General features: G+C 34.3%; 1 protein-coding gene across 3 annotated transcripts in view; it reads right to left on the bottom strand.

Annotated features, from left to right (window-relative positions):
* Positions 1–16,864, bottom strand: part of Pibf1 (progesterone immunomodulatory binding factor 1) — a 222,394-nt gene extending 205,530 nt beyond the window's left edge. For all 3 annotated transcript variants that reach the window (XR_005732060.2, XM_078015798.1, XM_005324816.5), the window contains exons 1-5: positions 16,727–16,864; positions 15,349–15,639; positions 8,558–8,658; positions 5,426–5,624; positions 3,732–3,851 (exon numbers count right to left, since the gene is read on the bottom strand). Coding sequence is in view for 2 of the 3 variants with exons in the window: in XM_078015798.1 (XP_077871924.1) it covers positions 3,732–3,851; positions 5,426–5,624; positions 8,558–8,658; positions 15,349–15,600 (672 nt within the window). In the remaining variant the exon portion in view is untranslated. The remainder of the gene's footprint in view (positions 1–3,731; positions 3,852–5,425; positions 5,625–8,557; positions 8,659–15,348; positions 15,640–16,726) is intronic.
* Positions 16,865–16,943: the final 79 nt, after the last annotated feature.

Raw genomic sequence — 16,943 nt, forward strand, 5'->3', positions numbered from 1 at the left:
TATATTATGTAAATTCTATAAAGACAGAGGTCTGGTTCAGTTTGTAGTTCTTGAGGTCCTTAATTTCTATGGTCAGGCAGGTAATTTATCAGTTCTCAAGCAGTTAGACCTATTCTAAGTACTCTATTTGATAACAAAATTATATATGTGCTGCAGTTTCAGGTTCACTCTTGAGGCCCCTTAAAATTATTGTGTGAATACCATAGTTATTTTTTTTCAAAATTTTCATTTTATTGAACCTTAAAATCACATAAAGTCATCTGCAAGACCCACACCATTCCCTTTAAAAATCAGAAACTTAGCTGGGCACGGTGGCACATGCGTATAATCCCAGAAGCTTGTGAGCCTGAGGCAGGAGGATCATGAGTTCAAAGACAGCTTCAGCAAAAAAGCAAGCTAAGCAACTCATTAAAACCTTGTCCCTAAACAAATTACAAAAATAGGCTGGGACTGTGGCTTCATGGTCGAGTGCCTTGGAGTTCAATCCCCGGTAGTCCCCCCCACTCCCCCACCGACCAAAAAAATTAAAAACTTAAACAAATATAAGGTTTAGGCTAAAGTATTTGCTGAATTACTGTATGAAGAGATCATTCAAATAATATGAAAATTTTGGATGAAGTCTTACTAAAAATCAGTAACTTTATAGTGTCTATAGCCATTAACTGCATGGCAATGTATCTTATTATCTGCTGAACAATGTAATACTTGTTTTTTCATTTTCTTGTCAAATTCAAAAGCACTTAGAAATCAATGAGTACTCTCTTTCACTAAATTATGCTTCAGTTTTGTTCACTACAAAATATTTATTCCCATCAGTGCTCAGAACATGATACCCCCAAATATGTTACCCTATCACACTGAGTAGTTTAATTTGAAGGAAATTGAGAAAAATGCAGAAGCAAGGTTTTCCTGACCTTCTCCTGACCTCTCTCTCAAAGCAGGTCATAGAAACTGCAAGTCCCCTCATTCCTTTACCCCTGAAGCAGGCTATGAAGCCTAGGAAGGTCACTCTCTGACCACCTCTTTTGCTCTTCCCTTGAAGATCCTCATGTGACAAGTGTCCTGCCCTATAACAGAAGGAATGTCACACTGAAAGGTCAAGAAGAATCTGAACAAACCTTGTTAAGTTCCTCCCTAGTTATTACCATTAGATCATACCTTTTGTCCTCTTGTCATACTTCTGCATGACTGTCCACAGAAATAGACTTCCCTACGTATTTGTGTCTTTACTTGAAGGATTTCAATGTTATATCAAACTTATGAGGAAAGGATACTACTTTTTCTCTCATACATCATTTAGGGAAGAAATCTGCATTTTCTCTCATAAAAGGAAAACTTACTTTTGGAGGGTTAAGAAACTTGAAATTTAATGGCACTACTAAAAAAATTCAAAAACTTTTGCTACTCCATTTGGATTTGATGGGCATTATTTATGTTTTCATTGCTTGCCTCTGGCCACCAAATTAAATATCGTATACAATGCCCACATACTAAACAGGAGAAAAACATGAAATACCATCAAAGAACCCAAATGAGAACATTTAAAATTAATAGGAGAAAAAATGATGCTTCCAACTGAAAAACCCCGATTTCATATTTTCAGTAAACAAGGAGCTTGTGACTAGTTGGTAATTTAATGACCACCTCAAAAATAAACCCCAACAATATGTAGCAAAATTTCTTTTAATATTAAATATAATAATGTTATTTACTATTCTTATTTTAAAAGTCTTTTTTTTAAAAAAAAATAAGCTGCTTAATGATCTGGTTCTATTTCTCACTTTAAATTATTCAATTTATTATTTCTTAGTGTTTGGTAAGTTGACTTGTACTAGGCTCTTAACAGAGTAGAAGAACCAAATTCTAAGGGTAGCCTCAACATAAAAATAATGTTGTATCTATATCATATTCTATTGTATCTATATTACATTCTCTGAACTGCTAATTCCTTTTATTGAATATGTAAGACATTAGTTTTTTCCCTATTGTGATTTAATTCTGTTTATAATACTGTTAAAATTAGGATTATGCTTTCAGCTGAGAGGTGATAAATCTGAAAGAAATAAACTTATACATGAGGGTTAATTTCATGAGTTCTCTTGGCTAAGCCACAATACGTTAGTCAACATTATTCTAGATGCTCCTGAGAAGTTATTTATTTATTTATTTATTTTAGTTGAGATTAACATTTAATTAGTAAACTTTGAGTATATAGATTACTAACCATAAGGTGGGTGAACCTCATTTAATTAGTTGAAGGCTTTAATAGACTGACTTCCAAAGGAAGGAATTTCAGCCAGCAGATTACTTATAGATTTGAATTACAACTATTCCCTAGGTATCCAGCCTGCCAGTCCAACCTTGAGATCTTGGACGTGCCAAATTTCCACAATTATATGAGCCAATTTCACTTTGGGGGTGGAATGGGTAGGGGGATAAAGGGGATTGAACTCAGGGGTACTCAACCACTGAATCACATCCCCAGGTGCCGCCCCCCACTCCCCACCCTTTTTTTTTTTTTTTGTATTTAGAGACAAGGTCTTGAGTTGCTTAGCACCTCACTTTTGCTGAGGCTGCCTTTGAAATCACGATATTCTTGCCTCAGCCTCCGGATTGGCTGGGATACAGGTGTGCACCACAATGCTCAACTAGCCAATTTCTTAAAACTTTTCTTCATCTCTCCCACCCCTCAATCTCAGTATCTCTCTCCCCCTACACACACACACACACACACACACACACACACACCCTGTTTCTGTTTCTATGGAAACAGTGACTAACAGACTCATAAATAAAACCATTCCTATGTTCAAAAGTTATTAATGCATTAAAACACCTAAGAACCTTCTGAGTTAAAGCACATTAATTATCTATGCTTTCTTATCAACAATCTAAAGGTGTTAGCAAGGGTAAACCAAACTAAATTCTGAGACATAAAGCCATTACTGATATTTGAGTCTGAAAAGTACAGAAACTTGTTTTACTATGGAGTTAAAAATATATCACATTAATAATAAGTCTAGAGTTGCAAGTTTTCTTTTTCTCAGCAAACTATATTAACATGATAGTATTCTGAGACATTTGACCAATGTTATAATCAAGCTAATGATTAGTCCACTCTCCTATAAATAAAGAGTTATAAATATGATGACCTTATAATTAATGATTGGGAGGCCTTTGAAAATGAATTGGGTGCTATTAATACTATATATCAGGAACAATGAAGACAGTCCTAGGAAAATCAGAGCTTAAAAGTCACCCTAATAAAAAGGCGAAACATCCTTTTTCTTACTTATGGAACCAACAAGATTTCCCATATACCTTCACCTATCTTTCTTGTTTCTTGCCAAAATTTCTGGACAGAGTACCATCAGAAATAAACTTAAATTATTAAGCAAACTCTTGTGTGCATATATCTCATTTGAGTAATCACATAGCAATTTTCAGATATGGGCCATATTTAGGATTTCAAAGGTATTTGATTATGAAAACCAGTTACAACAAAATGCTAAACTGTGGATTACCTATCAATATCATAGACATATTTTCTCAATTTGTAAGGTGACTGCTTCCAATTTAACCTAGTTCTTACTACTTATGAAGAATCACAGAAGTCAGCACTCCATAGTGCCATTTTTTCAATGACCAACTTTTATATTACCACAAATCTTGACAAACTCCTTATAAAAAAAGTTCTCACTTCTTCCACAAATAATCAAAACCATACAAACCTCTGTCAATTGCTTCAATTGGCCTTTATTTGTACTTAATTCTTCTGATAGGTCATTCTTTTTCACATGTAGTTCATAAATTTCCTTTCTTAACGGATTTATTAGTTCATAGAAACGAATCTTAAAAAAAAGAAAAACCCAAAATTAATAAGAAGTCTTTCCAAATTACAATTAAAATTTGCTAATTTACAATACAGTAGTCCTCCTTTATCTATATTTTAACTTTACATAGTTCCCTTTACCTACCATTAACTGTTGTCTGAAAATATTTCAGAAACAATCATAAATTTTAATAATTTCTATAAAAATAAATACTACCAGGCTGGGGTTATGGCTCAGTGGTAGAGCACTTGCCTAGCATGTGTGAGGCACTGGGTTCGATTCCCAGCACCACATACAAATAAATAAAAATGAAGGTCCATTGACAACAACAAAAATTTTAAATTAATTAATTAATTTTTTAAATTAATAATTAATTTTAAATTCATAATTGTTCAATTTTACCACAGGTATGCCTTTATAGAAAAAAACTGCATACTTGATAAAACAGTACTATTCAAGTTTTCAGACATTCACTTGGGTTTTTGCAATGTCTAAATATATGATAAACAATAAATAATTGATGAAGAGATAGTCTCTATTCTTTTTGTGTATGTGTGGTGCTAGGAATTGAACCCAAGGCCTCACACATGCTAAAAAACACTTTACCACTAAACCACACCCCCAGTGCTATCCTTTGCTCTTCCAGGTCCTTGGCAAAGCTCTGTTTACTGCTGCCACTACAGTGCAAGGGATAAGTAGGATGAATCAGGAGGTATTTTTGATACGATTACTTCCACTCCTAACTTTCTCAGGGGAATTGGCCTGCCCTAACTCAGCAAAGTGTTTTATCGTAAAGGTCCTATAAGACTCAGAAGCCAATTAGTAAGTTAGGAGAAAGTAATTAGTGATGATTTATTATACAAGTATATAATCTGAAACTTCTCAATAAATGACATCGCAGTTTGTACAGTTAATGGATTGTGTGCACACACGTAAACACACAGACACACACACACACTTTTTTTTGGAGACAGGATTCCATTATGCTGCCCAGGCTGCCCTTAAACTCTGGGAGTTAAGCAATCTTTCTGCCTTAGTCTCCCTAGTAGCTGGGAATACAGGCTTGTGTCATCACACCTGGTTCTATACTCTTGTATATAAAAAAATTTGTCAGGTTTAATTTCTAATATGGCAAATACTGATAAAGGGATGTTGATACCAAACAATTTTAGATCTCTGTCACAGACTAATTCTAATCATAGGGTTATATAAAACCACAACAAAGATTTTGAATTATTCTTGTTACCACAGAGTTCTTATCCTTTACCTTATAATCACACCAACTCCATTCTCCCCCACTATCCCTAACAAACCCTGGGCAACAACTAATCTGTGGCTCACCTCCATAATTTTTCATTTGAGAACATTATAAACCATCACTTATGATAAAATAATTCATTTCTGTGGACTAAGTAGCCCATAACTTCAGAGTCCTATTTATTGCTAGCCTTTAAAGACCAATGGTCAAAGACCTTTAAAATTCGATGATCTGAACACCACTCACCATTTTCAGATCAGGACCCTAATATAATTTATCAGCTCTATATTTCAAAATTAATGACTACTACATAAACAGTAAACTTAACACTTACAGATACATATTCAGGAATGGAAAGCTGATCTTCAGGAAAAGCTTTTAGCTTCGTGTATTGCTCTTCTGTCAACTCAAAATCACGTAGGTTTCGACGAATATCTCCAGCTTTCTCTCTTAGCTGATGATTTGTCTCTTCTAGTTGCTTCTGCCTCAATAAAATGGTTTCCATTTCTTGTTTCATTAGTTCTTGGTATTTTCTACATTAGGAGAGAATTTATGGCAAGCTTTAAAAAATCTTTGCAATTTGACTTTCTCAAAGTTCTCTATAATAACATAAAATTAGGAAATGAGAAGTCCAATAATATTCTCTCTCTTTTTTTTTTTTTTGCGCTGGGGGATACTGGGGATTGATCCACTGGCTCTTTACCACTGAGCTTCAATCCTATCCCTACCCCTTCTTCTTCTTCTTCTTCTTCTTCTTCTTCTTCTTCTTCTTCTTCTTCTTTTTTTAATTTTGAAACAGGGTCTTGCTAAGTTGCTGAACTTATGATTCTTCTGACTTGGCCTCCCAGTCTTCAGGATTATAAGCATCCAACACTGTACACAGCTGCCCAATATATTCTCATCTACAACTAGAAGTGTATTTACTTAACCAGTTACACATAAAATTGACTTCCATACTAATTAACAAATGTCTAGCCACATAAGCTATTAGGGAATTGATATTGTTAAAGAATAATTCTAAAAATTCAAATCATAAAATTATACATTTCCTCTGCTTAAGTTTTAAGTCTTTTACACCTGCTTTGGATTCTCCTTATTAAGTTCATTTTCATTTCTCTTTTATCCTGGAACTTCAAGGAATATCTCTTTTAAGATGACAACAATGAACCACCATAAAGTAGTCATTCAACCAATGAGACTAATCTGCAGATACTCTCCATTCTCAAACAACATACATAGAAAATGGATGGCATTAGAGCAGATTATGCTAAGTGAAGTTAGCCAATCCCTAAAAAACAAATGCCAAATGTCTTCTCTGATATAAAGGGGGGGACTCAAAATGGGATAGGGAGGAAGAGAATGAGAAGAAGACTACCATTAAATAGGGAAGAGAGGTGGGAGGGAAAAAGAGAGAGAAGGGGAGTTGCACAGAAGATGGAAGGAGAACCTCATTGTTATACAAAATACATATATGATGTTGTAATGAGAAAAAGGAAAAAAAAGTGTGTCACATTAGGTTGGATAGAGAGGAAAGGATGGGAGAGAGGGAAGAGTAGGGAGGATAGGAAGGGCAGCAGAATAGAATATACAATATGATTGATGTATGTACATTCTAAGCATATATTATATGTCAAAATACATTCTGCTATCATGTATGACTAAAAAATATAAAATAAAAAAAGAACATGCATAGAAGCCATTATTATTCTTGTCTACCCAAAGATTTTAAAGCAAGAAAAAACAATCTGATTTCACCTCCCATTAACAAACATGCTATTATTTTTCTCATCTTAAAACAAATGAACAAATAAAAAAACTCGACACCATTTCACTTTTCCTTTTATTTGTTCCCTCCTGCTCAAAAATTATTTTTGTTGTCTAAGTTCTCAATTCTTTACCTCTTAAACCCATGCCAATTGGGTTTTTACCCTTTACTTAAATCTCAATGATAGACTGCCAATGATCAATTCTTAGTTCTTTTTATCCATGATCTAACAATAGCAGTTGACACATGTGATCTTTCTTGATAAACTTTCTTTCCCTGGCCTTATAGAAACAACACGTTCTTTGTGTTTCTCTCCTTTTACTATGGCATCTTCTCAATTTCCTTTGTCTTACTGTTGGAGCACTTAGACCTCTGTCTATAATCTCCCTTTGGGAATTCGTGTAGCCTAATGACTCAAATATGGGCTATATCCTAATGACTCCTAGATTTGTTCTTACAGACCAGATTTTTCATATACCTCCACACGGATTTCTAACAAGACAACTTTAACTCAACATGTACCTAACTGAACTTCGACTCTACTCACAAACCCATCCACTATGACTTCTTCCATCAGAGCTTCATCTTTTTATTTATACAACTTCATTTATATCTTTTTATTTATTTATACAACTTCATCTTTTTATTTATACAGGCTAAAAATGTTGGTGTAATCCTTGACTCTTCAGGACATTTTATCAGCTCTACCTTCAAAATATATTCAGAATCCAACTACTTATTACAGAATCCACAGAAATAGCTTCCCAACTGCCCTTTCAGGATCATTTAATCTGAAAAAAGTCTAACAAAGTTTTGTCCCAATAGCACCAGCATCACCTGGGAAACTGGCAGAAATGCACATTCCCAGACCCAATCCAAATCAGAATCTCTGAGGACTAAACCCAGTAATCTTTTAAAATAAGCCTTCCAGGTATTTCTGATGTATATTGAGGTTTTAGATCTAATGTGTTAGTAGCTAATAACTGCCACACTGCTTTTTAGGAAATAGATTAAATAGTGAATTTTTTAACAGAAAGATATCTACTTTACACACTTTTAATTAAAACACAGAAAAAAACATTCATTTGCCACAATTTTTACAGAGGTCCAGATGTTTTGAATACAAAGGTATACTTTCATTTCTATATAAAAAAACATTCAGAGAAATCTGAGAAGATACTTTTCATAGATTTGTTTTAATTTTTTGCCCCTAATCTTTAAACCTGTTTTACTGATACTTAATTTGATGATTTTGTCACTTTTTCACATTCATATTCAATTGTTTATATAACTTTGAATCAATAACATGAGCATAATTGGTATAGACATATTTGAGAGCAAACTATGGGATCTTGATAAGAACATAATTGAACTGGAGAAAGTACGCAGAAAGCTCCAACAATCCATGAAGAAAATTTAATCTAGACAGCTAGTCAAGTGGTGGTTCTTTTAGATAGCCTCCTTTGTCTTTTAATGGTTCACTTACACTGCTCAATGTTAGTTGAATGAAACGTTGAATTTTGACTTTTTATATTTTTTTATATTACTATATCAAATAACCTATTTTTTGGTGTTGATGTGAAAATTATTACCATCACTTACTTAAAATTTCTCTACATTAGCTTATAACATGTGCATACAGGAAATAAGATTACTTTTAGTTACTAAACAGATATTGTTGTTTTTAAAACTTTTTTTTACCTGGCATCCTTCTGTTGAAAAGTCAATTGGTTGTCTAATCTCAAAGTAAGTAGCTGCTTCTGGTGAAGTGCATCATTCAGTTTCTCCTCTAATTCTTCAATCTTAAAAAGAGAATAAGGTGTTCAATTTTCAAATTTATCATACAGAAAAGCCTTCAATTTGAAAAAAAAATTAAAAACTTTTAAAAGAAACACAATAAAAATGAATAGAGGGTTTTCTTTTATAATGGTTTGTATCTACAGACTGCAAAGTCTGCTCATACTATGGTTTGAAATGGTTGAGTGGCATATGGCTTTCTGCCAGACTTTCATAAGACTATTGTTTTCATCTTAACCCAAGCTTCTCAACTGAGCAGCTCATTGACAACTGGGAATTCAAGCTGCTATCTTGCCTAGTTATTATTTCTAGGCTAGATCCAACATTTGTATTTCAGATCCATTAATCTGGCTACTATACATCTTCAATTGACTAGGACATGGGTGAGGCAATGAATATTCAAAACAAAATGGACAGCTGACCTTACTCAATTCTATATTTGCTGAATCTAGCGTCCAAAGTAAAAATAATAAATAAATAAATAAATAATATACATTGTTTGATATGCTTGCCTAGCCTACTGTAATTCTTCATTGGTTTCCCTGCCTACGGTTTTACTAACTTTCCTATCTATCTTCCTTTATATTACCTTTTTAAAATGATGTCAAAATTTTACTTTCCCTGAATCTAACCAACATGTCATGTGTGTATATAAATGCAACAAAGGAATTATCTCTTTCATGCATATGTAAAAGTACCAATAAAAAACAAATAAATAAAGGTGTGAAAGGAAGAACAATAGAATAGACAGAAAAAAGGAGGGAGAAAGAAGGGGAGGAATGGGGATTGAAATCAGATTCCTTTTATGTAAAATATATCAAAAGGAACCCAAATACCATGTATAAATATAATGCTCTAATAAAATAATTTAAAATTTACTTTCCCATTTTTAAATTCTTCAGAAGAGCCTATCTTAATCAAAAATTCTAAATTTTGGAGCTGGGGTTGTGGCTCAGTGGTAGAGCGTTTGCCTAGCACATGCAAGGCTCCAAGTTCAATCTTCAACACCACATAAAAATAAATAAATAAAAATAAACGTATTGTGTCCAACTACAATTAAAAAATATATTAAAAAAATTCTAAATTCTGTGGTTAATACAGTAGTCTTTCTTGATCTGACCCTTCTTAACCACTTCCTTTGTTACTAGCTTAAAGGAAAGCTGTTATAGCCAAAATAAATGCTTGCCATTTATATTGTGTTTCCCTTAAACTTTCATTCCCTAGGATTTTATTCTTAGTCTATCTATAAAACTCTTTATTCCTCCCTTTCAACCCAGGCAATTCTTTTTTGCCCTTTAAAATAGATTAATTTGTGGACTGGGATTGTGGCTCAGTGGTACAGTGCTAGCCTAGCACAGCAGGACCTGGGTTCAATACTCAGCATCACATAAAAATAAAGGCACTGTGTTATGTCCATCTACACCTAAAAAATAAATATTAAAAAAAATAAAATAAAATAGATGAATTTGACAGTCCCTAGTATATTCAAGTAAATCCCTCTTGCAACATCAAATTCCTCTTCTCTACTGGATCATTCTTATTACTAAGCAAATACCAACAAAACAACAAATAATGCTCTCTTCATCACACCACACCTTCACTCCAGTATCGTTTTTCTGCTCCCCTTCAGTGTAAAACTTCCATACAATTTTTGTCCCATCCTATTCCAATGACACTAAATTCTTTTGTTTGTTTGCTTTGTGGTACTACAGATTGAACCCAGGGATACTCTACATCTATGTGCCACATCTCCCACACTTTTTAGTTTTTATTTTGCGAGAGGGTCTCGCTGACAACGCTGACCTTAAACTTGTGATCTTCCTGCTTCAGCCTCCCAAGTAGCTGCGATTACAGGTGTGCACCACTGTATCTGGCCACAGTAAAACTATACTTATCAAAGTCCAAAATACTCAGCTCAATGGCATGTTTATCTTACTTGACAGAATGACCATACAAAGCTGACCTCTCTTGTTTAGCTTCCATGACACTTCTTCTTCTGGTTGTCTTCTAATTATACTGGATACTCTTATACTCCTCAAGCTCCTTTGCTGGATTGTCTTCTCTGCCTCATTTCTAAATGTAGGACAGCCCCTTGACTTGGCCCTCTGCTTTCTTTAGGTAATGACATTCAATTCCATGGCTTTACATGCCATCTGTATGCTGATGTATATTTCATAAGTAGATAAATAGTCATGGACCCTCCTCTAGACTCTAATAGTCAATTCCATTTAGGTATCTAATGAGAAGCTAAAACTTAATGTGTTCTAAAGAGAACTTACATTTCATTCCCATATCAGTTTATTCCCACCTCTTCCATTTCTCAATAAATGGTTCTAGTTTAAGCAGAAACTCACCAGCCTTACGACAATTCCCTGTCATCTCCTTCTGCCTTATCTGTTCTATTACTTTTGTGCCATTCTGAATAAAAAAATCAGGACATGTAATACCACCTGCCTAAAATCTGCCAATAACTTTTCTGACTACATAACCTAAACAAACAATGGCCATGGGTCAAATCCAGCTCTTGTCTTATTTCTGTGTGTCCTGTGAACTAAGAATAGGATTTATAGTTTAAAAGGTCTAGAAAAAAAAAAAAGAAAAACAAAACAGAAAAACATAAGGCAAGAACAAAGAAGAAAATGTGACAGACCTTATATAGCCCAAAAAGCAGCAAATTCTTACTGTCTAGCAGTTACAGAGTAAGTTTGCAGATGCAATCTTCATAAAAAAGAACCGTCATTGCTACATTCCCAGCATCCTGTCTCAAGACTGCTTAAAAAAATACAAAATAACCATATTCCTCATAATAACTATGTTGCAAATCAAGGATATACATTACCACTAGGAAAGAATTCTATTTTTTCAGAATTACAACTTTTACAATTTTAACTAACTTCTAAATTAAATTCCTTAACTCAGTGACAAACTGCATCCTTTTATTTTCTAAGTAATAAAGAACCCACAAACTTCTAACAAGATATAAACAAAACCAGTTTCTGCATTTGAAAACTGACAGGCAAGAAGAATAAAGAAATAAAGAAGTGGATGTAGGTGGCAACGAATGGGGATAAAGTGAAAAGCTAACAATTTTCGACTATCAGTTTAGCCTGGGCAGCTAGCTACCTTTCTAAGTTCTCTCTGACCTCATTCTCACTGATCTAGGCATAGATGCTTTTAAGTTTTTCTTAGATCCTTTGTTTCTATTTTTAGACAGAGAAAGCAAATCAGAATAAGTAACAAGATCAAAAGAACTATAAGTAACAAGCTGTAATAAAGTCAAACATTTGTAATGCTGTGGCAGATGTTAAGATTCACATATTTTCAAAGTCAAAATAAAAGACCTTCATGAGTAGAAGAAAAAAATCATGACTTGCCTTCCAATATTATCTTCCTTCTTTCTGACTTAACTATGGATTTTTATTAGTTAATACAATAAGTCCAGTTAAAAACTCACACTTCCTAGCTTCCAATCCTTTGCAGGCAAGGGTGGTCAATGCTATACAGTTCTAGTCAACTGAGATAATTGGCTTGAACTTCTACTTCTAGGAATGCTCTTTAGAGAGGACTGATTCATTGGCACATTCCCCCTTTTCCCATCACCATTTTCCTCATTACTACCTGTAACTGTATACAACACTGGAGGCAGATCAACCATCTTAAGATTTTGAGGTAGAATATCATATGCTAAAAAATAGCTGAGCAGAAGATTAAAAGGCACTTGGGTTCCTAATAATGTCAAAGAATAATCATACCAGGCTTAAATTACTTATTTTCAGATCCTATAAAGAAAGAAAATCATGCACTGAGGTAGCAAAAAGTTGGAGGCAATCTGTGTGCTTCATACTGTGGGTGAATGGACTGGTACATACAGAGAATTATGTTAAGAGTTAGAAGCTAAGTAGCAGATGGGCGTATAGTAATTCAGATGATTTTTAAAATAGCTAAATAAGGCTGGGTTGTGGCTCAGAGGGGGAGTGCTTGTCTAGCATGTGCAAGGCATTGGGCTTGATTTGCAAAAATAGATAGATAGATAGATAGATATTGAAACAAAAGTAAATATATTTTAAAAACAATGAATTGTTATGATTAATGACTATTACGTGTCATACATTTAGGAATATAACTAACGTAGTCTTGTACATTTGTAGTCCAACTAGAAAACTACCACCAAAAACTATATCAAGAATTGTGGAGGCACAAGAATATTAATATAGTGCCCAATAATGAAGCTACAGATAATTACATTATTTACAATCATATTGTGTTTTTATCATATACCAGGTGCCTAAGAGCTAACATACGTTGATTAATTTAATCTTCAAGACAATTCTGGGTTGTAAATACTATTATAATTTTACAGAACATCAAGGAATGAAAAAGTTAAGGAATTTGCCCCAGGAAACTGGTAACGATGAAACTGAATCCCTAACTATGTATATTTAAAATTTTGGCTGTTAACTAGACAGTCTCTCATGAATCAGTCACCATTTCTATAGTGTAACACATTAAAAAAAAAAAATAAGAGCAATTGAGGGGCACAGTGCCCATACCTGCAATCCCAGGAGTATGGAAGACTGATACAGGAAGATCACAAGTTCAAAGATAGTCTCAGCACGTTAGCAATACCTTGTCTCAAAATTAAACAAACAAACAAAACCCAAAACCCCCAAACAACCCCCCCAACAAAAAAACCCCAAAACAAGAAAAGCTATTTAAAACCAAGTACAATATAAATTGAAAACAAATAAAAGAATTAACCAAATAAAATGTAATTGTGGATATGGTGTATAATTGTCACTTAATGAAATATTTGTTGATTGAGTGGATAGATTAATAAATGGGATATTAACTCAGGCTTTTTCAATGAGGTGTACTAAAGGAAATCTTGAGAGAGAGGAATATATGAGCCAATAGCACTGTGGGAGTGTATCTGAAGTAAAAGCAATAGGACTAAAGTATTAAGGACAGGAAACCACTGGATGCACTGATAACATACCAAGCGACCTAGAGTAGGGTAGGCGTCTGTGTAGATAAAAGGAAGTGTTTGGAAATTCACTTTAGTGGAGTATGGGCTTTAGACTTCCTAGGATTTGAATCCTGTCTAGTTCTACCACTTTTATCTGAATGGCCTTGGGTATGTATTAACCACTCTGTGGCTTTGTTTCATCCAGAGAAAAATGGGGTTCAGTTATATATATTACATAGAGGGGGTAAAAAAAATGAGAATACTATTTTAGTGGATAACAACAACCAATACTGTGTGCTTAGTAGGTGTTAGTGTCTGTACCCCAAATTCAGATATTGAAACGTAATCACTATTGTGACATTATTAAGAAGTGGAGTTTTTGTAGGGGGGGTGATTAGGTTGTATGGGTGGAGCTCCATGAGTGATGAGTGCCCTTGTAAGATACCTCTGAAAGCTAGCTTACCCTTTTGCCACCTGAGGACACAGCAATAAGTATGCAACCCAGAAAAGGGACAGAACTGGACTACACTGGACACTACATTGGACTTTTCAGCTTCCCAAATTATGCAAAATATATTACTATTGTTTATAAACTACCTAGCCTCTGGGATTTTGTTATAGCAGCTCAAATGTTATAAGGCACTAAGTAACAGTACTAGTCTAACTTATTTTATTGACTCATTAATAAGATGGGTTATAGAAGACCCTATCCCCTCAAAAGAATCTATATTTCAAAGGATTTATGAGGCATAAATAAAACCACAAATAAAAAGCTCTTAGAAGAGTGTCTATGCACAAAATAAACTCAATAAGTGTTAAATATTAAACTTAAAATATTAATTTTAGAAAAAGCTTACCTAAATTACTTCTCTATTTCTTCAAGATTTTAAGGTTTGAGACACCTTATTTTACTACAGACATATGGTCAAGAAGTATTTCTACTGATAGGACACTAAAGTATGTTAGTGTAGCTAGACAAGAACTAAAAATGGAAGACTGAATTAACAAGGAAAGGTATAAATGAAACAACAAAATGGAGGAGTAGAAAGAGCTGGGACCAGAAGCAAAGGTGAAGGGTTTACCATTGTAAACAAAAGATTTTCTTGGAAACAGAAATAGTAACAGTAAAGAACTGTCTCTTATCTTTCTGAAATCAATGTATATTTCCTAGGGCTAGGGAAAACTTTACCAGGTCTTACACAAACAACTTTGAACTTGTAAATAAGCAGAAAGGGCCAAAAACCAAGGACTAGAACATTCTTATTTGCATGGCAAACAACACTTAATAAAGACTATGGTATATGAGTTTATGACTCCTTGTATGACATAGTAACTATTAAACAGAAAGTCTCAGTAACTACCAAAAGAAAGAGAACAAAGAATTCAATTTCTAGGACAAGGACAATACAGATTCAATAATACAATCATGATCTTGACTCTTCCTATCCAACTAGTCACATCATGGTCAATGAAGCAGAAACAACTTAGGTAGAAATTATACCTAAGAAAATAAAACTCACACTGCTAGATTTTAAAAAGAGCCTACAGAAGTAAAATTCATCTCTGTTCACATTTAAATCACTCCATCATTCAAAACTCAAAGTATTAAAAGGCTGTCCAGGACAAGAAATATAAGTGTATCATTTTAAGTTCAGATAACATACATAATTTTTTTTTATTTTTAAAGATGATAAAGAATGTAAATAACAAAATGTACACCCAGTCTTACCTTTGTAAGATAATCCACTTTCAAATTGTCAATCATCATATTTTTCTGGGATAGTTCTATTTTCAGTAACTGAATATTATGAAGTAGTTCTTTGCGTTGAATTAGCTGCCTGGTTATTTTCATTTTACCCTCTCGCTCTTCTGACGAGGAAATATCATCTGTAGGAATTGTTGTTTCTAAGCTAATATCTTCAGATTCCAGAGAACTGGAGATATTTATTTTTTTGAGCTCCGTAGGAAGTTTTCGAGACATCTTTTATTATGGGCCAGTTTTCTTTCCTAATTTGATCTTCTGTAGATTAAAAACAAATAAAAATTTAAATATACCAAAACATTAATAGAAAGTAGAGAGCATTAGTGATTTACTAAGAATTCCCCAAATAATTAAGCAATTTGTTAGATCCCAAATTTAAGACAGAGCACTACAGTAAATTACTGCTAAATCAAATACAGAGTAAATCCTACTGTGAATTCAGCTCTTTGATTAATAAATGAAAAAAAAAATCCTGTGGCAAGAATCCTATTCTGAGGAAACAAACAGATGTACAAAATGAAGTCCATTAGTACCCCAATATGCACCCATTAAAAGCAGCACAATCTCAAAGAGAAGAACTGTCCCTCTAACAGAATCACTTCTGAGTTGGTCAGGTAAGATTATACAGATATAGGACTTAAAATTTTGAAGAATTTGGACAGGAGTAGTATAAAAGGGAAATCATGCAGGCATTAGGTGGGAATAGAGGTGGAAGAAGTGTGAACAGCAGCAGAAGACAGTGGTAGTGCAGTTCTAGCAAATCCGTGAATTTGAACAGTGATTCGCCCCTACTCCTTGCACCCTAAAAAATCAAGACTGCTGACTTAAATGTCATATTGCGTTCGGATTTTATTCTACAGGCAACGAAGCAAGGCTGAAGAGTTTCTAAATGGGGAAACAATGAGAAAAAAACGTTTTAGATAGACAAGCTAGATCCCAGAATGAAAACAAGAGTAGAAGAGAAAAATTCGTAGAACTAATAGAAGAGAAAATTCTAAGTAGAACGTCTTACCTTTTTGCAAGAATTTTTAGCCACTTTCATCTTTTAACTATTACAGGATAAAATAAATTATTTATGATATTGTATATTTCAGGTTTTCTAAGCCGGATTAGGAAAAGAGGTGTGTAGAGGGGAAACACTAAGATCGGCCTCCTTCCTCCTCTTTAAAAGGAAGGGGGTAAAGAAAGGTAAAAATCAAAGGCAAATCCTCTTCTGAATTACAAAGGTTCAGAGCCCAAGACTGCCCGGACCATTTGGAGTGATGAGTAAGCCCCAAACTTGGCAACCTCGGAGAATTCCTTGCCCGACTCAGGGAAGAAAGGGAAACTGGTAATTGCAAGATACCTCAAAAGCGTCAATTACTTCACATGCACGGGTGGACCTGCCACCACCCCGACTCTTCCAGGAACCGAAGGCTCCTTCAGTCAGCAGCTCAGGGTGCAACCCCTCAAAAAGGAATCGCCGGGGACCGTTAGGCGCCGTAACCAAGACAACCACCACCGCGAGCAAAGGAGGACGGAAGAAGAGGCGGTGTGCAAGGGCCCACGACACCGGAACCCGA

Source organism: Ictidomys tridecemlineatus, chromosome 6 (genome assembly GCF_052094955.1).
Source record: "Ictidomys tridecemlineatus isolate mIctTri1 chromosome 6, mIctTri1.hap1, whole genome shotgun sequence".
Taxonomy (NCBI): domain Eukaryota; kingdom Metazoa; phylum Chordata; class Mammalia; order Rodentia; family Sciuridae; genus Ictidomys; species Ictidomys tridecemlineatus.